This window comes from Sarcophilus harrisii, chromosome 6, assembly GCF_902635505.1.
Source record: "Sarcophilus harrisii chromosome 6, mSarHar1.11, whole genome shotgun sequence".
Lineage (NCBI taxonomy): Eukaryota > Metazoa > Chordata > Mammalia > Dasyuromorphia > Dasyuridae > Sarcophilus > Sarcophilus harrisii.
In genome coordinates, this window is record NC_045431.1 from 231559692 (window position 1) to 231581976 (window position 22285).

At 57.8% G+C, this 22285-nt stretch overlaps 1 protein-coding gene and 2 long non-coding RNA genes across 4 annotated transcripts; 1 reads left to right on the plus strand and 2 right to left on the minus strand.

Moving 5' to 3' along the window:
- Positions 1–3027: 3027 nt before the first annotated feature.
- Positions 3028–5829, minus strand: LOC116419730. The gene is made up of 2 exons (XR_004230018.1): positions 5568–5829; positions 3028–4444 (listed from the first exon to the last, which is right to left on the minus strand). It is a non-coding gene; the product is annotated as an uncharacterized LOC116419730 (long non-coding RNA).
- Positions 5830–6153: 324 nt separating this feature from the next.
- Positions 6154–6874, plus strand: LOC116419729. The gene is made up of 2 exons (XR_004230017.1): positions 6154–6267; positions 6754–6874. It is a non-coding gene; the product is annotated as an uncharacterized LOC116419729 (long non-coding RNA).
- On the minus strand, positions 6638–21884 carry CHST1 (carbohydrate sulfotransferase 1). Of its 2 annotated transcripts, none has more exons than XM_031941535.1 (3): positions 21721–21884; positions 9221–9317; positions 6638–8647 (listed from the first exon to the last, which is right to left on the minus strand). In XM_031941535.1, exon 3 carries the CDS (start codon positions 8604–8606, stop codon positions 7344–7346), a length of 1263 nt encoding a protein of 420 aa, XP_031797395.1. In that variant the 5' UTR covers positions 8607–8647; positions 9221–9317; positions 21721–21884; the 3' UTR covers positions 6638–7343. The 2 variants fall into 2 exon arrangements, with proteins under 2 accessions (XP_031797395.1, XP_031797396.1); XM_031941536.1 differs by having other exon boundaries at positions 9221–9320.
- Between the last annotated feature and the right edge of the window lie 401 nt (positions 21885–22285).

The following is a 22285-nucleotide window of genomic DNA, read 5'->3' on the forward strand; positions in this document are numbered from 1 at the left end:
CCCCCTGGCCCTCCCGGGCTCAGACAGAGCCTTTCCTTTATAGCGGGGCTTCCCCAGCCCAGGACACTGACATTTCACGGAAGCCTCCGGCCGTGGTCTCGACCATGAGCAGATGGAGACGTTCACGAGGGAATGGCTGCCTGGGAACTGTGGGGAGGCTGGAGATGGGAACCCTTCACCGGAAAACGCACCGGGAGGCTTCCTGGGGCTGGCCGACGGCCCCGGTCCTTCTGCTTCATTTCCTGCCCGTGGCTTTCTTTGGGATCATGATTGATTTCCAGAGCCTGAATCCTGTAGGGATTCTCAGCTGCTGATCTCCCGGACTTTCCTGTTCTCTGACTCCCCGAATTTCCCAGCCTGCCCTCCTCTCCGCTCCAGGCAGCGTGAAGCTCCTTAAGAGCAGAGACAGTTTCATGCTTATCTTTCTGTCTGGAACACAGTTGGTGCTTAATAAGTGCTTATTGATTAACCGGCTAATCAATACACTTAATGGAAAGTGCTGCATTTGTAGTCAGAGCGCTGGGGTTCAGTCTCAGCTCAGCTTCATGAAACAAATGATTTGCCTCTAGCTTGTTAAACAAGGTTAGGGGGAAGAGCTTGGGTATCCGGCCTTGGGCTTTCCTTCCCGGATGCACAGCTGCACCATTTCTATTCCTCAGTTTTCTCATCTGTAAATGGGTATGCTCCCAAGAACGTAGGAAGCTCCTCCTCTCACTTGTGTCACTTAGGATCCTTAGGCAAAGGACAGAGTCCTCGATGTCCCCCTGGATGACATCTCTAGCTCTAACTCAAATTAATGGTTAATTCACTGAGCTCGGGTTCCAGTCCTAGAACCCAAGTGTCCTTGTGCATCCGTAGTGGAAAAGACGCCAGTTCTGGATGCAAAGCCAGGGGAACGCTGCGTAGAGTAACAGCAAAATGATGTGATCGATCATGACAGACTTAGCTCTTCTCAGCAATACAGAGATCCAGGACGATCCCCATCCAGACTTGGGATGGGAAACACTATTCAGGTGCAAAAAAGAACCACGGAGACAGAATGTGGATCAAAGCACAGCAGCCCCGCCTCTTTTTTATTTGTTTGCTTTTCCTTTCTCACGTTTTTTCCCTTTTGTTCTGATTTTTCCTTCACAACGTGACTAATACAGAAATGTTTAAAATGATTGTACACGGACAATCTATCGGATCGCTGGCTGTCTTGAGGAGGGGGGAGTTAAAGGAGGGAGAGAAGGAGAAAAAAATCGAACTCGAAATCTTACCAAAATGAATGTCGAAAATGATCTTCACATATAATAGGAAATATAAAATACTATTGAGGGAAAAAATAGTACCTTGGAGCCAAAGGGTCTAATTTCAAATCCTACATCGCACATCTTCTACCCGTATGGCTTTGGGCAAATCCCTGAGGGTCCTCGGATTCCTCAGCTATAAGTGGGGGGGATCTATGAGATGTCCAGCTGCAGAGATTATAGATCTAGATTCTATAATTCTATCGATTATAGATCCATGATTCAAAGGAGTTATGGAAAGTTCATAGTTTTATATATATATATATATATGAATGGGATATATGTTACAGGGGGAGTATCACAAATGTGCATATGTATACATATACATACACATATATAAATATACATATGTATGTAGGTAGGATGGGTATATGTGTGAATGTATATATATACACATACATAAATACATAAATATATATTTACACACACATATATATGTGTGTGTGTGTGTGTGGACCTGGGGGAGATAGTGATTGACTAATGAGGAAGACTGATTAGTTCTCTAGCAACGCTGAGTTTTTTCCTCTCACAGAAGGGAGCTCTCCCTCCTGGGTATATTCCAATTCCATAGTTGTAGTAGTCCCTGAAAAGGCAGGTAGGCCCCGGGACGGGGGGTGTGTGCAGCGGCGAGAGCCATAACTCCCTAGGCATCCTGGATTCCTTCCATGGGCGAGCTAGCTCCGTCCAGGCCAGTTCAGTCTGTCTCAACGTCCTTGATTTCTTTGGAAGCCCGGCTTCAAGTTTAAGTCCCTGGGAGAGGCAGAGAGCCAGAAGAAAGGGCAGGGGACATGTGTAGACTGCTTATAAATTCAGGTTTAAGTCCTTTATTTCTATTGAGATCAGATCCACCCTTTATTTACTGTTTTGTCCACTGTTTGCTTCTTAGTAAGCTCCCGTTAGACTCCATCCGAATTCTGATGTTCCTGGGAGAAACCAGTGGTGAGACCACAAGCTGGAGACCCTCGAGAAATCCCATTTGTACCAGCTCAGATCTTGAATAACAGATCCTGAGTTACATGGAAGAAGGGGAGAGAGTAACTTAGTTCAGCATAAAGAAATGAGGCTATAAGGAGGCCTTCCCAGAAGGGGAAGCTTCAGTTTCCATTCCACATCAGCCAGCTCCCCTCTAAGATCTCCTTTGTTCTCAGTAGTTTTATTTTTCCCAGGACATTTACATTCATTTTGGTGAAATTTTGTGTTCCAAAGTGTTCTCCCATTTGTAAACTCCAGCTTCTGCGGTGACTTAGACTTCCTCTCACACTTCCTTGTGCGAGTGCATGTGCTTCCCAGGGAAATCTGAATCCTAGACCAAGTATTCCCATCCTGTAGGAAAGAACACTGATCTCTGGTTGCCCGGGGCTCGCTCAAAGGCCTGAACATCCAACGTTACATCCTCAAGGCTAAGGTGGCAGGGCCAAAAGTGGGGTGAACCTGGGGGACAGGAAGTACCCCAAGTCGGGCTGTGTGTGACAGAAAAGATTCGGATCGTGGGATTTAGAACCAGAAGCGACCATCTCCCCCCTGAGATCAGAAAAGGAAATAAGGAGCTGCTCTGGATGTGTTCCAACTCCCTCAAGGACCCCAAACCCAGCACTCAAATTGGGTGGGCCTCAGTTTCTTCATCTGTAAACTAAAAATAACAGTACTTGCCATATTTACCGCTCTGGATTATTATGGGAATCAAAAGTGATTCTAAAGATTCACTCAGTTGAAGTAATGATAGATAAAAGGTGCTTTGTAAACCTTTAATATATTTTTATTATTATTATGAGACAGCATGGAACGACGGATAGAAGGCGGGCCTTCGAACCAGGGAGACCAAGGCCCAGGTCTCCATTTTTGGGGCCCGTTGGCTGGGTGAATCTGCTTGGGTTCCCTACCGTCCCACCACTTTCAGGCAAGAAACCGCAGAGAAGGCACCCACCAGGCTGGGGAGAAAACCTTTCCCACCTGCAAGTTCCCCACACCAACAACACTCTCCTACCGTGACTGCCCTTAGTTATCTCAAAGGCTGGATGGACGTCAGGAGAGGAGAAACAGAGATAAAGGGGGACCAAGACAGAGACAGACAGACAGACACGGACACACAGACAGAAACAGGGAGACAGAGAGACAAAGACAGAAGCACTGAGACAGAGACAAAGACAACGGGAGAAACAGAGATAAAGACACGGGGATAACGGGGAAGGGGAGGACAGAAACAGAGACAAGAGACAGAAAAACAGAGACTGAGATAAACAGACAGAGACTCAGAGACAAGGAGGAAGCACTGAGACACAGAGACAGAGAAAAATGCAGAGACTGAGATAAGCAGACAGACAGAGACTCAGAGACAAGGAGGACAGAAGCAGCTTCCTCTATCCCCCAGATCCATCCCTTCCCCTCCATTTTACAGAGAACACATGCTCTCAGACAGGGACTGCCTTATCCCAGGTGAACAGCAAGCTGACAGAACCAAGTTTTGGATCCATCCATGTCCTCTGGCTCAATCTGGGCCCTTTCCCATGTGATTTAGGAGGAATCAGATGACTCCCTAAGGTTTCACAGCCCTGATGTCATCGTCGGGTAGTGGAGCTCTTGGTGCTGAGGGTCTGATGATGGGGCGGGGGGCACTGACAGGTCTTTAAGGCTGCCCCCCCTCCCGCCCCCCCCAGATGAGGAGCCTCAGACTTGGCTGGGAACTGGGTGTCACAGATGGGATTCACCCCAAACCTCCCGACTCAGGACCCTCCGGCCCAGCCCCCAGCCCCTCATCCTGCTGATTGTGCACACTCGTAAGGCAGGGACGCTCTTTCTTGCTCCCCCGGGATTGTTCTAAGAAAAGAGCTCGGCAAGTCTCAGCTCTCTGGAGGAATACGAGTCACACTGGACGGTGAGAAACGGTCACTCCGAAGGATTCAGAGAAGCTTGAAAAGACTCCCACGGAGGGAGAGAGGGTGAAGGAAGCGCATCCAGAAAACGATAAGTGCTGTCGCTGCAGCGATGGAAACAATCATTAAATGACTGAATAGTGTGAAAATACGGTGCTCCGGGGAGGGGCTGAGAAGGGGCTTCCCTCCCCTGAAGACCCGCAGGTAGAGAATATCACAGAAACGTCAGCCCTGGTGGTCAGGCTGGCTGAGACGCCCTTTCTTCTCTTCCTTTCTTAAGCTTGGCTACGAGGGATGAGGAGGGAAGGGAATAAATTTGTAGATCAATGTGAAATAATGACAAAAGGCATCAATAACAAATAAAATGAAATCTGCCACTGGAACCTTTCTCCCTTCTGGACAAAGCTCTAGTCCTGGTCCCAATTGGGGCTGAAAATAACCCAAAAACACCCCCCAAAGAGATCAGCACGGCCGCCTTGGGGAGGAGCTCCCCCTAACCCGGGTCCTAAAGGAGAGGCCGGGAGTCACTCAGAAGGGCGGGGGAGGGCGCTCCCGGCTCCGTTCTGAGATTCTGGACTCCCCCCGGGTGGCTCTAAGAGGGGCTGTTTGTTTGAGGGGTGGGTCACCAGGAGGTTTCTGGGCTACAGGGGATGCCTCCGTCCACAGGGGCCCGCCTGAAGGAGCTTGCTAAGGTCGGGAGGCGCCTGACCCCGCGGGCAATCCGGGGAGGGAGGAGGGGGAGGGGGCGTCAGGCCCCCGGGGGAGGAGATGCTCTGTCAGAACAGCAACAATCATGAGGGAAACCACTTATTTCAACCAGGAAAGACGCGTCCCTTCCTCCATTTAAGTTCGGTTGCGAGCCCCCGGGCCCAGGCCCGGGGATGCTGACGTAGAGCCCGACTTCCGTCCCTGCAGACTGGTTCAGTTACACCTTAAAAGGCCCCCACAGGCCGCCGGTCCCAGATGCAGGCTCGGGAGTCCAGTCCCGCCTCGGCCCTTTTACAGACGAGGAGACCGAGGGCCCAGAAAAGCCCCTGAGCCGCAAGGGGAGAGCCTGGACACCCGGTGCCCGTCCCCGCTCAGAGAAGAACCTAGGGGCGGACGGGAAATTTCCCTTCATCAAACAGCCAGAGACCGGCCGAGCCAGAGGACGCCGCCCAGCAGCCGCAGCTGGGGCCGAGCAAACTTAGCGGCCTCCGGGAAAAGCTCCCAGAAGGGCCCGGGGCGTCCCCATCACCTCCGGCCCCGCCCAGGAGGCCCTCCCCCACTGCTCGCCTTACCGGATCCTCGCGTGATTCCTCCTGCCCCTCCCCCACACTTACCTGTACAGACATTGCCCCCTCCCCCCCCCCGTGCCTCAGTTTCCACATCTGTGAAGTGCCGGCCTTTGCGGTGCGCCCTAGCTCACCCTCTGCGGCCCTCACTGAGCGCCGGACTGGCAGGTTGGGGGGGAGCCTGGAGGTCTCCGTGTTCCGTCCCTGGGTTTCAGTGACTGCCGGGGCCGCCGAGGGTTAGAGACCCCGGCCCCGCATCCGGGCCTTCCCCCCTCCCAGAGTCCTCCGCGCCGCTTCTCCTCCGGCACACGGCCGGTGCTTAAGAAGCGCGCTGGCTCCGTCCGGCTTCGGCCCCGCGGCCAGGCTTCGGTGGGACGCGGCCTCCCAACACCAGCCTACGCGGGGGGGGGGCGGGGATGCGCCAGTTTTCTCAGGGAACCCGGAGCCCCCACGGGGGCTCCCCGCCAGCTTTGCCCCCCCCCCCCCCCGAATACGGCAGAGGGTGCCCTGGGGCTAGGGGAGCGCGACTGGGGAAAGCCCCCAGCCCCTTGTTTATTATTAACGCACCAAGGCCCGTGCGGAGACCAGGGATGCGGAGGCAGAACCAGCGCGGCTTGAGGAGCTTCCGTCCTAGCGCAAGGGAGAGGTCCCGGTCCGGCCGCCATCCTCCTGCCCCTCCCCCCATTCCTAGGGGACTTGGCCAATGCCTCTGTGGCCAGAGAACCTTCCGGAACCCACGGAGCGGAGGGCGGGGCTCGGCCCCTCCGGTCGGCCAGAGAAAGATGCTCTAATCGGCTGTCGCCGCAGGGGCTTATGGGTCTCCCCCCACAAGAGGTAAAGCGGTAACTAAGCTTGCGGGCGGGCTCCAGACACGGGTGGCAGAGACCCCCGGGGGTTACTTAATACGGGGGTGATGTCAGGCCGGCGGTGGCCCCTCCCCAATCTGTTTTCTCATTTGTACCATGAGGAGATGGGACTGGACGTCTTCGGTTAACATCCCATGATGCCTCAGTCCCCGGGACCGAGGATGAGCAGGGAGGGCTCCCCTCAGAGACTGGGCTCCTTCTCTCAGGCGGCGGGGACAGTACCCCCCCCCCCCCCCCCCCCCCCCCCCCCCCCCCCCCCCCCCCCCCGGGGGGGCCCCCCCCCCCCCCCCCCCCCCCCCCCCCGCAGCCCCTTCCCCCCAAGGGTGCCTCTGGCACAATGAGCATCAATGACCTCTTTTATTTACAGAAAACACAGAGAAAGCAGTTCATTCTTTGATTAGCAAACCGACCCGACTATTTTTTTTCTTTTTTTTGGCACAAAAAATTGTCACAGGTGAACCCCTAAAAGCCAACAGAGACTCATACACCAATCAGCGACCGGGCCCAGCAACGAGACTCAGACGAACTACATTATTGCAACGGACTGGGGGGCGGGGCACGAGGAGCTCCACATTCACCTCACAGGGAAAAAAACGAAACAGAGGAGAAAGAACCTCGGGCAATGGCCGGGGGCTGGGGGGGGGGCCGGGGGGGGGGGGGGAGGGGCAGCGGGAGAATGGTGGCTCCGGGCCGGGACTGACACCATTCGTGAATCCGAGAAGGTCTTTTTCTTTTTAATCTCTTACCTTGGAAAAGTGCAAAAAGTACAATGACCCCAGTACCCTCCGTCGGGGACAGTGTGTCCCGCCCGTCCGGGGCAGGCGGGGGCGGGGCGTGTGTGACTGGGGGCGGGGCGGGGATTTGTAAACATTGGTCACCCCCCCCCAGAGCCGCCCCCCCCCCCCATTCCCCGGGGACGTCCGGCCGGACGTAGTGCAATTTCAGAGAGAAAAGGGCGGGGGCGGGGGCGCGAGGCCGGTCCGGGAGGGGATAAGGCCACAGCTGCGGAGGGTCCTGCGGGCCCGCCCCCGCCCCGTGGGGCCGTCACAAGAAGGGCCGGAAGGCGCGCTCCTCCACCAGGCTGAGGGAGAGGTTCTTGAGCTCCTGCTCTGAGGCGGCCGCCCTGTAGCCCAGCTGGGCCAGCACCTGGCGGCAGGCGTTCTGCGCGAAGGCCACGATGTCGTACGAGAGCCGGAAGCGCCACTTCTCGGCCGTGGCGGCCGAGTTGCGCAGCGTGCCGTACTTGTGCTTGGCGGCGGCGCGGTCGCCGCGCGTGTTGTTGTGGATCCAGCGCTCCACGTGGCCGTCGAGGGGGATGCCCAGGAAGCCGTAGATCTCCTCCGTCTTCTTCCTGGGGTTGCGCGCCAGGTCCTCGTAGCGCACCAGCATGTAGCGGCCCTTGAGCCAGGCGGGCCGCGTGAGGCCCGTGGCCACCGAGTTGCGGAAGTCCTCGCACACCGTGGTCAGCTGGCTCACGTCCAGGTTGTAGGGCCTGCGCCCGGTGCCGTCCCAGATGCGCCACAGCCGGTAGGTGTCGCGGAAGGTCTCGCTGCGCGAGGCCAGGATGCCGCGGGGGTCGCGCACCAGCTGGATGACCTTGAGGTTGAGGCGCGGGTCCTCCACCAGCGCCCGCAGGTCGCTGACCTCGGGCACGCGCACCGTCTTGATGGCCACGTGGCTGCGCGCGCGGCAGGCGGCGGCCGCCAGCGTCAGGTTGAGGAGGCCGCACCTGCGCGCGCAGTCCCCCACCTCGGGGGCGGCGTCGGCGGCGCCCGCGGCCTCGCACACGGGCGGCGAGCAGAGCGCGCGGCTGGCGCCGCGCCGGAAGAGGCGGTCCGTGGTGTGGTTGGCGGGCGGCGGCCGGATGTAGTTCTCCAGGAAGTAGAGGTCGCAGCCGTAGAGGCTGCGCAGCAGGTCGCGGCTGGCGCCCAGCATCACGCGCCGCTCGGCGGGGCCGCGGCCCTGCGGGAAGCGCGGCAGCAGCGCCGCCTGCACGTGGTAGAGCGGCTCGAACAGGTAGAAGAAGTCCAGGTGCTGGTTGAAGAGCTGGCCCACGAAGGAGGAGCCGCTGCGCGTGGTGGCCAGGATGAGGAGGTGCGTCCTCCGCGAGAGGTTGTAGGCCGGCGTGGGGCCCTCGTCGCAGGCGCGCTCGGCCAGCTCGGCCTCCCCCGCGCCCGGGCTACAGTTGGCGGGGCCGGCCGCGGGGCAGCCGCGGAAGGAGCGGGCCGTGAAGGTGCGGATGGCCGTGTACTGGATGGCGATGGAGGCCAGCGCGAGGAGGAGGACGGCCTTCCAGGAGCACTGCATGGCTGGGCTCCTGCATGGGGACGCTGCTCCGGGCTCGGGATCTGGGGACACGCGGCGGGGTCAGGCCCGGGCCCCGGGGGGGGGGGCCGGGGGGGGGGGGGCGGGGGGGGCCGGGGGGGGGGGGGGGGGGGGGGGGGGGGGCCGCCCTCCCCCCTCCCTCCCCCCTCCCTCCCCCCTCTCCCCGGGGCCTCGGCGTCCCCGTCTGCACCCGAGGAGGCCCTTCCTGCGGGGGGGGGATCCGGGAGCGGGGCCGGGGTTCCAGCCTCATCCCCGACACTCCGGGAATGATCCCTTCTCCCCCCGGTAAGGGCCCTAACGGTGTGAGGTCATGCCCACCGGGGGCGGCCCTGGGACCCTGGGCATGTAGCGACCCGCAGAATAAGCAGGAAAAGGGGCCGTAGGAAGAAAGGCCCCTTGGACCTTTTGCACAGGGCTCCCTTTGGCGCTGGTCCCAAAGCTCCCATTGCCGGGCAGGAAAAGGAAACGGGAAAGGTGGCGCAGGGCCAGGGGTCGGAACCTCCGAGATAAGCTCCCACATCCTGGGGGGGGGGGGGGCGGGGGCCGCTGAAGTCCCGAGAAAAAGGGCAAGGGCCGCCCCCTCCCCCGCCACTTACCAGGGGGGCTGCTGGGAAGCGGGGCCCCTCGGGAACCTCCTCCTGCTACCGGAGTCTCCAGGCTCAGTCAGGGGCTGCTTAGGTCCATGCCGCTGCCCTGCTGAGACGGGGGTGGGGGAGGAGAGAGAGAGAGGAAGACAGGCGCTTATTATTGTTATTCATAATAATCACCATCATGTTTTTTATTCGATTACAAAAAGCAGTCGTTTTATCCCCCGTGAGATAGTCTATGGAATATGAAATGGAAAAGAACAATAGCGAGAGGGTGACTTGTCCACAGACTTTCTCTATCTGAATTGTATCGAAAAAGATGAGGATGAGATCAGTAATAACAATAATAGTAATAATAACGCCCTTTTCCCATTACCCAAAGCAATCACTTTATCCACCTGCACAATAGAAGGAAAATAATGGAAAAGCATCTGGTCCTAAGACTGACTACAGAGATGAGAAGGAAGAAGAAAATAACAGTAACAGCTGGTATTTATAGAAGTGCTTTATAAATACTATCTCATTGGATCCTCACAACCACCCTACAAGGACTTTGATTGTCCCCATTCTACAATTAATGAAACTGAGGCAGATGGAGGTTAAGCGACTTGTCCTATTGCAGAATTATCTACATTAGTCAAGGAAGTTTCCCTGCCAGGAATTCCCTATACCAATGAAACCATCAGTCTTGGACCATAAACGAATGAATGAATGAACAAATAAATAAAATAAAAAACCTTTCTCCAAAAGAAAAACCCCAAACCCACAACTATTTTTCCCTTTAAAGAACTAATGTTAAGGGTGCAACTTATATTCCAAGGCAGCCCACTTTTAGGACATATCAAGAAACCTGCCATTAGGATGGTTCTGTGTCCACCAACAACAGCTTTGAGTCCTTTGCCCCTTGATGCTTTTAATGTGATTTTACCTGGAGTGGGACACTGGGGATAGAAAGCACAGAATCTAGGAATCTGAAGATCCATAATCCAAGTCTAGTTTTGACCCTTTGCTGATTCTGTTACACTATAAAGCCTCAGTTTTCTCAACAATAAGAAGATAATACTTGCACAAACTGCCTCCAAACACTCTGTAAATATTAAATAAAAGAATTATTCTTATCCCATCTTTTTATTGGTGGAGCCTAAATATTATCATCATGATGATATTCAGTGGTTAGAGCACTGGACCTGAAATCAGAAATAGTCTCAGACACTTATTAAGCTGAAGAGTCATCAGCTAGCCTCTCTTAAACGTCCGTTTTTTCATCCGAAAAATGATCCTTTCCAAGACATCTATGATCCTGTGAAACCGAGTCCCAAAGATTTAGATGATCTGCCTGAAATCAATTAACACAAATATCAAGAGGCAGAGCCAGGATTCAGATTCAGCCAAATCTAACAAGATGAAATTTAAAAGAATGAAATGTAAAGTTCTGTACTTGGGTTCAAAAAACCAATTGTCCCAGTACTTGAGCTTCAGTTTCCTTCCAAGTAAAAGTGTGATTCTGAACCATAAACTACTCATTGCCCCAAATCAGTATCCCTTCTCCTTTCTCCCTGTGTTCACACCAATTACACTGGAAAGCACTCACCCCTCAGCTCAGCCTCTCAAAATCCTTTTCCTTGAAGCCTTGATTCAAGTGCCACCATCTTGGTATTAATTCCTGCGTCTCCCAGTTGTTCATATGTTATACCTCCTCACACTTCCCGGTAGTTACTTATACGTTACATTGTGTCCCTGTAGGGACATAGCTTCCATAGTTACTGGGTCAAGGCATATTTACCAAGTACCCAGTGCCAAGTACAGAAGCTCACCATCTACTAGATAGGGCTTGTTGACTTGAACTGAATTTTTATATAATATTTGTTGTTGTCAGTCTCCCACAAGGGAATTAACAAAGCCAACTTGCTGAGTTGTCCCATGTAGCTGGAAGCCTTTTTAACTGAAATCAGCAGGAAGGAAAATGGGCTTAAGAACAAGTCAGCCAAGGGGTAGCTTGCCAACGTGCAAACAGCTATGGACAAACAAGATACACGGGCTAAATTGGAGAGAATCAGCGGAGAGAAGGCGGTTGCATTGGTGGGGATCGGGAAGGGCTTCTTGGAGAGGGTGGGATTTAAGCTGAGACCCAGAGGGAGACCAGGAGGTACAGAATGGACAGAGAGCTTCAGACAAGAAAACAACCAGGAGTCTGAAGATGCATTGTCTTATACAAGGAACAGCACAAAGCCCAGTGTCTTTGATCACACAGTGTAGTTTTAAAATCTGCTGTGGAAAAAAACTGAAAGAAAGCTCACGGGTTCTCAAATCCAGTGAGAAGAAACAACATAGATTTCCTGGGTTGATTGTGTGTTTTTCCTTCTGGACCATTCTTGTAGGACTGGTTGAGGGGATTTTTAGTGGTGGATAAATTCTAATTATTTTTAGAAATAACTATTTTCTGTTACCTATAACACCAATAACTCACATTTACGTGTGTTTTTCAGGTTTATAAGGTGCCTTCCTTATAATGACACTAGAGTTTAAGGAGTGAAAGTTTTCCCATCCCCATTTTACAGAAGAGAAAATTGAGGGAAGTGCCTTACTCAGTATCACACCAATAGTGTCAGAGACAGAATTTGAATTCAGGACCACCGTGTTCACTGGACCTCAGCCACCTGTAGGAGGGACAGGTTGGAAATCACTACTGACCTAACAGTTCTACCTCTACTGTGTTAAACTCTTGAAACCCTCCTTTATGACATAATCTCCCTCTCCCACTGCCTCACACCTCCTACACCTGTTTTTTGGTCCTTGCCAGTCCCGTGTCTGAGAACAAGGATGTGGAGCCTCCAGCCCTTGGTTCCAGAGCCTCCTTTCACGGTTTCGACCATAGAGACGGGGTGACCCTAGGAAATTGCGGGTGATGGGAAGAGACAGCCTGCTTTTAAAATCGCACAGGCTCCACCTCCTCCCACTTGGGGCTTGGCTGGGATCTTCCTGGAAATCCAGTGGTCTGGAGACTGGGTTGTTAAGGTCTCCTGATGGTGGCTGCAGCTGATCCTCTCTGGCCTAAATGCTTTACCTGGAGTAGCTAAGGGGTCCCAGGACTCCCCTTGGGCAGCCTGGTGAATACAGGGAAGGAGGAGAGGGAAGATTGATTGGGGGAAATGAAGAGTTTATCAGTGATTTAAAATCACAGGAGTCTCTGAGAGGTCATTCAGACCAACCCTACATGTTTTACTGGGAGGGAAACTGAAGCCCAAGGACTTGAGCAATTGATTTTTTGAACACAAGTACAAATACACTTTATATATATATATATATATATATATATATATATATATATATATATATGCATAAAATAAAATACATATAAATATAAGAGAAACCAATTATACTGGAACACAATTATCAAAAAAATATTAAAAAACAAAACAAGCCCATTGCCCAGGGTAGAAATAATGACGTCTAAGACTCCCTCCTGCTCTAAATCCGCCAGGGAAGCTGTTCAATGCACTCTGAGCAGATCCCGTGATCCCCCCTCTGCCTTCCAGCAGGGCCACAGCTGTGCCCACCCAGTCCTACTGTGGGCCTTGCCCACAGGGAGGGCCTTGCCATGAGCGCCATCGCCGGACCCCGAGGAACACGAGATCCTGGCTTTTTCCTTGCCGCCAAATTCTACTTTATGTCTTTCCTTAAAAGCAGGAGCTGCTGTGATGAGAAGCGCCGTCCACATCCCGAGAAGGATGCCCACAGGAGTACCTCGTTCCCCTTATTTTTGTTTTTTCCCCCTTTCCCGTGACCGGTCCCCTTTCTGATGTTTCCTTCCCAATAGGACTGATCGGGAAACGTGACTGCACGTGCGCAGCCTCCCTCGGTTACCTGTTGTCTGAGGGAGGAAGAGAACTCAAGGTCCCCCAAGCGTTGGAAACTATTTACAAGTAACGGGGGATGCTATGGGGGGGGGGGCAGGACTTGCCCCCGTTCTGCGCCCCAGCACTTAGCACGGGTCCTTTCCGGCAGAGACTGGGCGCTTCATGAGGCGCTTTCTCACGCCTTCCTTCACTGCACGTACAAAGTTGGGAGACTTCGGCTCCCCCAGAGCCCAGCCCGGGGACCTGGGATCCGCCCGGACCGGCTGGGGAAGGGCTCCGGAAGCCCCTGGTCTGCTTCCGACAGAGGCGCCATGTCCCCGGGGCCCGGCCCCCCGCGGCGCCCGAGCCCCTCCCCGCCACCTCCGCTGCAGGTGGGTCCGCGGGCTGTTTGCATCGTTCTCCCGGGCCCCCGTTATACGCGCCTAGTCTTTCTTCCGCCCTCTAGTGGCCGCGTGGAAAACAGCAGCCTCCGGCCCCACCGATTCCCTCTCCTGCCGTTTCGGGGGATGCGCCCCCTCCCCCGGCGGGATTTTCTCGCTGTTGTGGCAGAGCCGCCGCCAGGAAATGGGCTCGTTTTGCCTTTGCCCGGCCCCGGCTCCGAGGTCCGCACCCCTCCTCCCCCCCCGCTAAGGGTTCGGAGCCGGCGAGCTCGGTCAGCCCAGTGCCCAGGACCAGGGCCTTTCACCTGCGGCCCCGCCCTTTCCACAAACACAAATGGCTTCTGTGCCCCCTCGGAGAAAGGAAATCTCTAACCCTGTGGAAACTTCCAGAGGAAGAGACGGGGCGGCCCTGCCTGGTGAGGGAGCTGTCCGCCCGGGGCGGCCCCAGGGCACCGGCCCGCTCTCCCCGACCCCCAACCAGCTCTCCCCGGCCCCCGGCCCGCTCTCCCCGGCCCCCAACCAGCTCTCCCCGGCCCCCAACCAGCTCTCCCCGGCCCCCGGCCCGCTCAGGGTTCTGCCCCTGGGGCACAGACGCCGCCCGGGGGATGGGCCCTCCCTCCCCCCCCACACCCCATTTCACTGGCTCCGTCCTCCACTGGGTTTGCTCCCGGGAGGGAGGGCAGTGGGGAGGACGGAAGGGAGGCTCGAAGTCCCAGCTCTGCCTGCGCTCTCCCACACTGGGTCCAATCCTGGGGAGTTCTGGCTAATAATCCCTCTGGTTCCCCCCCCCCCCACTTTCCCCCGGAAACATCAGAAGGCCACCCCTGCCGGTCCCCACAAGGCCCGAGCATCCCCGCGAGCCGCGGGGCTCCCGGGCATGAAATGCGGGCAAGGTTTTCTCCAGCCTCCGCCTCCGCCGGGGGCTAATTCCCCCTCCGTGGCTCCTTCTGCCCCAGGGACCCAAACAGACGCTTCCGTCCCAAGTCTGGGCTGGGCCGCAGAGCTACCCAAGGAGCCCCCGCCCGGGCCCTTCATCTTCAAGACCAATTTTCTTTGTAAAAATGTTCCCCTGCCGGATACTGAATCTTTCAGGCTTTCTTATGCACGTCTTAGAACGGAGGTTTTGGCTGGAGGGCTCCGGGGGGTTGATTTCCACATCTGTGAAATGGAGCCAAAGATGCCCGTCTGACCCTGCCTGCTCCAGGGCTGTTGGGAGGGAAGTTTCGCAAAACAGGAGCTGGGAGGGGCCCTGGATTAGGTTCTGCAGGAGATCCCAAGATTAAGGAGAAAGTCGCTCCTGGAAGAAATCTGGAGTTGAGAAAGCCATTCCCGGAATTCTCAAAGAGCGCCCTTGGCTCCCAGAGGCCCCCGGGGACGGCCCAGCTCCCTGACTTAGGGGACGGCGGGCCCCCCGCGTGTCTGCTGACCGGAGCCTGGGCAGCCACGGCCCGGCTCTGCCAAGGGTGAAGCCGGTCCAGACCTGTTTGGGGGAGAGCCACTGCCCCTGATCCTTACTTCAGGGCCCTGACATCTCGTTTGTCCCCAGGCTCTGAGCCCACAGAACCGCCGGAAGCCCATGCAAGGAGGGCCCCTAACTCCCCGGGCCGGGGTAAGGATAGAATGGAAAACGTTCGTGAACGTGGGGGCAGAGCTGGTGTCCGGGGGTGAATGTCAGCAAGGAGAGAAGGGGCACAGCAAGCCGGGGAATGGGGGCAGATTAGGCGACAGCCCTTCACCCCCGGTCCTGGTCCCCGCCCCCATAAGCACACACACATACACATGCACACAAACACACACAAAACACACAACATGTACACACGGGCAAGCACCTGCTCTCTCTCTCTCTCACACACACACACAAAATCAGGGAGACCCTCGCTCCGCCGTGTGGCCCTCCTCACCCCCCCATTTGCTCCCCACATTTTCAGGGCTGATTACAGTGGAATCCTTAAGTCCCTGTGGAAGGGGAGCGGCCGTCGGGGTCGGCCATCCTGAACAGGCTGGACTGGAACCCAAGGAGTTTTGCCCCCACCGCCCATTTGGGCCCTTCCAGAAGCTCCAAGGTTTCAGAGCCTGGGCCCAGAGTATCAGGACGTAAATGGAGATTCCGAGTTATACCATGTAAAGGCCTAAGGCTCTGACACAAAAACAAAATTAAAGTCTTTGCCCTCAAGATGCTCACATTCTTCTGGGGAGGGGGGAGGTGCAAAATAGAACATTTAAATAGAAGCACAACCTCATGTGGGCTGGGGCCGACAACCCAGGGAAACGACACCTAGTTTAGGGTGTACATACAGTAGGAACCTAATAAGAGTTTTTGAATTGTTGGATTGCAACTGGAAGCCAGAAAGCAAGGAAATGTCTGTGACAGCATTTGAACCCAGAGCTCCTTGACCTTACCCCTGAGCTAGGCCAGAAAGGAGCTAAAGATCCGGAGGGCTGGAGTCCTTGGAGCTACAGGCCCTTGGAAGGACAGGGACCTGCCAAAATCTCAAGCGGGAGAGGAACATGGAGGAGACACTCTAATACTTCCCCTGGAGTCCCGACGCTGGTCACCTCCCCGTGCCCATAGCGCGCCAAGAACAGAAGCCAGGTGCTCCCCCCGTCAGCCGGCCCAGCCCAACCCTCCCAGACACTGGCTGCAGGGCCCGGCCCTGACCACCAGGCCTCCCAGCCCTTGCTGGCCTCCCAGCAGCACCGTGCAGTGGGAAGGGCCCTGGCTGGAGCCTGAGGACCAGGCTCAGTTGTGAACTCACCCCTCTGGGACACAGAAGGGAAAGAAAGGGCTTCATTAGCCATGAAAACCGGCCAGAGGGTGAGCCGTGACTACGGGCACATCTTGGCACCTGGGAACCAGCGTTTTACTTCTTCATTCACCCTGAAAGCTATAAAGCACGGGGCAGAAGCAAGGTGTTATGGGGAGTGATGGGAAGCTCACCCCTATGTAGGGGCCCGCTTTCCTCCAACCATTAAGAAGCAAACCCTGGTTTTCCTTCCCCCACCAGCCCCTGCCTGCTTCCCCTCTCCTTTCTGCACGCTGTTTTCCCTCTGCTGAACATAAGCTCCTCAAGGACCAGGGTTCTTTCTCTTTGGTATACTTGTCACTCCAACACATAGCATACTGTAAGCACTTAATGAATGCAGGCTGCGACCCTGCTTGAGATTTACTTCCTGGGGTCAGAGGGCCAGAACTGAGAGGGACCTCAGAGGTCTTCTGGTCTAATTTTACAAATGGGGGACTGAAGTCCAGACTGAGGTCAAGTACATTCAGAGCCAAAATTCAAATTTGGATTCCCGGCCTCCAAGTCCAGGGCACTGACCCTGTCCACACATGTAGAGAATTCCCCACATGGAAACTCCTTGCAGTACTGAAATTATAATTTATTCATCTTAGAAAGCTGTTTAGGGCACTGGGAGGTTAACAGGGTCACACAGTCAGTCTGCGTCAAAGTAAAACTTGAACTCAGGGCTTCCGATCTCTTAGAGCAGCCCCTTTGCTTCCTAGGTCAAGCTACTCTTCATCAATCCCACTGAAAGAAGGCAAAAGTCCTCAAAAGCAGATCCTGGTTCATTCTAGTATTTCTGTCTTCAGTGCTAGCATAGAGCAGGTATTTGTTTAATGGGCACAGAAGGAATGAGTGAAAGAATGAATGAAAAGTGAGTGAATCAATGAAAGAGTGAATGAATGAATAAGTGAATCAATGAATGAATGAGTGAATGAATTAATGAATGAGTACATGAAAGAATGAGTGAATGAATTAATGAATGAATGAATGAGTGAGTGAATGTTCTCCTGAGTTATGTATGGACTCCTTATGATAGGGACTACATCTTTTGCTCTCTCTCCTCCCTCCAGTTCTCATCCACTAGACAGACCTTTCTTGATGTGGTCGGTCCTTCTAAACACAACCTCCACCTTTTTCCAAAAATGTGGCCCTTTTAGTAGAGGGAAAAGCTGGGCAGGCTCCACCACCCTGAGCCAGCTCCGCCACTGGGCTGGCTCCACCACCTCAGGCCAGCTCCGCCACCGAGTGACTCCATCATCCTTCCCCAACTCTATCGTCCCAGGCCGGCTCCACCATCCTGCAACAGCTCCATCACCCGGAGCCAGCTCCACCATCCTGGGCCCCTTCCCTCGCTAATCAGGAACAAGCACAAAGGGAGATTCTCCCAGCGCTTGGAGAAGAAAGGAAGGCTGTAGCCGGAGCGTCCTGTGGGGCTCTGGGAGGGAGAAATCACGCCTGACAAACTCGATAGCTTTCCTGATAGAATTACAAGCCCGGTAGATGAAGGAAACGCGAGCGGGGTAATACATCTTGATTTTTTAGCAAAGCATTTGATACCGTGCCTCGTGTAATCTCACCAAATTAATTCAAACAGGCTGGGCCCCAAGCACTCGTCGGTGGAGGCCGGGAGCCGAGGCTCATGAGGTGGGAAAGGTGGGGGGGGGGAGGAAGAGGAGGAGGAGGAGGAGGAAGGAAAGGGGTCAGAGGGAGAGAGGGGGAGGGGGAGGAGCGCACAGACTGGAGAGAAAAGTGCGGGGGGGGGGGATGGGGCAGGTCTTAGGTCACTGCTCTTCATCAATGCTTCTGAGAACGGGAAGAAACAGCCTATAATGAAATTTGCAGAGGACATTAAGTTGGGAGGGAGCAGCCGGGGTGCCCAGGGAGCTGTGCCAGCCTCGGCTCCCGGGTCTCTGTCCGCTAAAGGGAAGGTGCCAGGTCCGTCCAGGGCAGCAGGGGGCCAAGGTGAGAGTTCTGGCAAAGCGAAAGGGGATTGAGGGAGGGGAGGTGCCTCCAGTGCTGCCGAGGAGGGCAGGAAGAATGAGGAGCAGGGAGGCAGAGAAGGCCCCCGGGCCCAGATGCCGCCGAGCCCGGGGCTTAGACTGAACCACGAACGTTCCCAGGAGCAGACAGGAAGCCCAAAAGGAGGGACTCTCGGGAGGGCACTGGGGCACCTGGCCCCTGACGGAGAAGGATGGGATGGAGGGAAAGGAGCCAGGCGGCAGACAGCCCAGTGCCCCAGCCAGGGCTGATTCCAGCTCTAAGGAACCTGGAAGCTTTTGGAGGTCCTGAGAGAGGGGCCTGGGAGCCCTGGGGAGGGTGTGAAAAAGCCAGCGGGCACAATGGTCCCTCCCCCGGGCACTGCCAGGGAAAGCGATGGGCAGAGTGGGAATGAAAGGAGGCAGCGGGAGCCTCCCCGCCCAGCACGAACATCAGTCTGCTACCGACCCAAGGCCTGGTTCTGGCCCGACTTGGGGCAATCCCGGAGTAAGGGTGACGGTGATTCCTTCTGCAGTGGATGCTATGGACACTTCTGGGAAAGTGGGAAGTAACAGGCTTAGGGGCAGAGACCTGAGTGCAAGTCATGCCCACTTTTGTGGAAGTCACTCCTCTAACACTCAGGTTCCTCATCTTTAAAATGGGTGTGTTGGACTAAATGGCCTCAAAGGTCTCTCCCAGACCCACTGTCGGCTCCGATGCTTCAGCTTCCTGCTCCAACAGGCAGCAAACAGAACCAGGGGTGGGACCCGAAATGCTGGCTCCTCACAGGTGAGCTGCGGGGGCGGGGTTCCCTTGTAGGGAGCACCATCTGTGTGTAGAACAGAGCACTCTCGGCTCCCCTCCGCGGGACGGGGGCTCCTGGGCCCCAAAGCCAGGGGCTTGCTGGCTCGCATTCTCCCCCACCCAGCACCAGGATGAAGGGCAGAGGCCACCGGCCTCCCTCAGCGGTTCCGCCAGAGAAAGGGGCCAGAGGGAGGGAAGGGAACCAGGAGCAGGCCCGACATCGCACTTGGGGCTCGGTGCACATCTGCCGGCTGAACGGACAGAGACCTATGGACGAGTGGACGAGGCCGGAGGCTGCCCTTCTTGGAGCCCTGTGGGGGCTCGGGGACAGCTGCTGGGCAGATGGGGGGACCCCCCTGCTTCTCGGATCCCCAACATCAGTGCGAAGTCCGGATGCTGAGAATCTCAGCAGAGGCAGGAGCCCCGGGAGCCACAGCAGAAACCCCCCTCTGCCAAGGCCGGTCCCGGGTTAGAAACGCCGGGGGGCTCCCAAGGGCCGGGCCCCCTCCGGGCCCCCCTCCGGGCCTCAGCATGGCTCCTGGGCCGACTTTGTGGAGGGCGCCTGCACTATACATTTCCCTTCTCACCACCACATCACTGATTACGGGGAACAAGTCTGTTTCCATGGAAACCATACAGTGACTAAGGGCTTCGGGACCTGCTCTGAACCAGATTGTGAATCTCAGAGCTGCCCTGGGCCCTGAGGAGGGGAGCCGGGGGCAATGAGGGGGGAAGGGGGGGGGGGGCAGGAACACGCCGAGATGCGGACCCCGGCAGCGGGGAGGCCCCATCGGGAGCGCCCCGAGGACCCTCTGAGACAGCCCTGTGCCCAGGGCCCGGCCCTACGGACGCCGCTCCCCGGGGCCACACCTGCCCAACTTTGGCTCCGGCTCCGGCCACCCCAGGCGGCCTGGGCCGCTCGCACCCTCACCCTGGCCACAGCTGGCACTGCCCCGCGGGGGTCTCCCGGAGGCTGCTTTTCCCAGAGGCGACCCTGGGGAGGCCAGCGGGGGGGGGGGGGGGAGTCTGGGCTCAGGGAGCAGCTGCAAGGAGACAGGGAACTGAGGGACTGAGGAAGCTTCCCCACAAGACAGCCCTGCTTCGCAGAGAGGGAAATTCGGATTCTAGAAAGCAAATGTTTGTGCTGTGGATCCAGGAAGCTGCAGAGGAGGGTCTTAGGGGGACTCGGGGAAGGGGGGACATGCTCATGGCCCCGAGACCACAGCAGGGGCCGAACAGGCAGCCCCCCATTGTCCCTCTCTCTTCTTCCCCCACCTCTAGACCTGCCCTCTCCCTAGGGATCGTCACTAGCCAGAAGGGAAAGGAGAGGAGGAGAGCCCGCAATCAGACACGGGCAGCAGATGGCTGGCCCCTCTCCCACCCCCTAAAGGCCCCCCAAAGCCCTTCCTTCCCTCCCCCTGCCCTCGCTGGGCCAGAGACGGGCTGAGGCGGAAACTCCTCTCCTGTCAGTGGGCCCGACTCCCTGAAGCCTCCAGAACCATTAGAAATAGCGTCGCCAGGAGCCTGTGCCGGAGCGGCCCCCTCCCCATCCTCATTCACTCCCAAAGACAAAGTGGAGGGCAGCCGGGGAGGGCCGGCTCCCCGGGGCTCTCTCCTGCCTGGCTGCCCTCACACCAAGCCCAGAAGCCTCCGGGCTCCTCCTCGGCGGGGATCCACGCTCAGCACCCACCCCGAAAGCTCTGGGAGCCAGCGTCTGCCCCCTGGGACTGGCCCCCACCGCCCCACGGGCACGGTCCCCGCAGAAAGCCCCTGCCCGGCTCCCAAAGCCAGCCGCCCGCTACTGGGGTCAGGGACCGGGGTGCCCCAGGCCACCGGCTTCGGAGCCTCCCTCCGCCGGCCCCTTTGGCCAGCACAGCTGAGGGGGCTGAGCACACGGCCGGGGCAGCGGCTGCCAGAGGGAGGGGAAGCGAAGTCGGGGCACACGCGGCGCGGGGCGCCCGAAGTCCGGCCAGAAGCCCGGCCCCGGCTCCGTCCCCACCCCCGGCGGCGGCCTCCCTCCCCTCGGACGGGGATGACCCCTCGGCTTCTAGCCCCGGAGCCTGGCGGAGAAAGTGGCGGCACAGCCCGGGGGAGGGGGGAGAGGCCCGGGGCTGCGGGCGCTTTCCCCGCCGACTCCGTCCGCGGCCGCTCAGCCCGGAAAGCTGACCCCGGCCGGGCGCGCCGGCCCTGCCGAGCCGGGGAAGGGCCCGGGATTGGCCCCGGGGGGCGCCAAGCAGCCCCCGCTGGGAGGGGAGACGGGCGGGGGTCGGCCGAGCCCCGGCTCAACCGGTCCCGAGCCCGTCCGGGCGACGCCGGGGGAGGCAGGCGGGGGACCTCGTCCGAGGGAACTTAAATGGACAAGTTTGCTTTTCCTTCCGAAGTCGGTGTGTGGCGGGGATGGAGGCGATCGGAGGCGCCCCAGCCCGTCGGAGCAGCCCCGGCTGCGGCCCCGGCCCCCCAGCTCCCGGGAGCCCGGAGGGGGATGCTCGTGTCGGCCAAGTCCCCGAGCCCCCCGCGAGACCCCGGCCCGGCCCCGATCATCCCTCTCTCGGGGCTGCCGGTACCGGGTCCCCGGCTCAGACCCCCCCCCCCCACGCCACCGCCCCGGTGGCCCGGGGTGGGCGCGGGCAGGAAGGGAACTCCGCGGACAGCCCGGGGGTCCCCGGGGATCCCTCGTCCCCGCCCCTGCCCGGTCGGTGCCGTACCTGGTCTGGGCTGCGCCGGGAGCCGCTGCAGCGCCCAGCGCGGGCTCCATCCCGCTCGGGCTCAGGCTCCGTCCGAGTCCGCGGGCGCCGGCGGCGGCAGCGGCGGCATCCTCCGCCCTCGGCCCTCTCAGCCGCCGCCTCCTCCTCCTCCTCCTCTCCTCGAATCGCTCTTCCTCCTCCTCTTCCTCGGGCTCTCCTCCTCTCCGCTCCCTCGTCTTCCTCCTCCTCCGCCTCCGCCCCTCCTCCTCCCGCGCCTCCATGCGCCCCTTACCAGCCCCTCTCCTCGCTCGGGCCAGAAGCCCGGGCGGGTCGCCCCCGGGCTCCGGGTCCGCCGGGGCCCGCCGGGGTGGGCGGCTGCGCCGGGAGCCGGGATCCGAGGGCCGGGAGCCGGGAGCCTCCGCTGCCGCAGCCGCAGCCGCCTCGGGAGCAGGGAGGGCCCGGGCGCGCCGCAGCGCCCGGCGTCTGCAGGAGAGAGCAGGGACGGCCCCGCGCTCCGAGCCCTCGCCCGGCCGCGCAGCAGCAGCGCCGCAGCCGCCCGCCCGCCTGCCCGTCCGCCTGCGCGCCT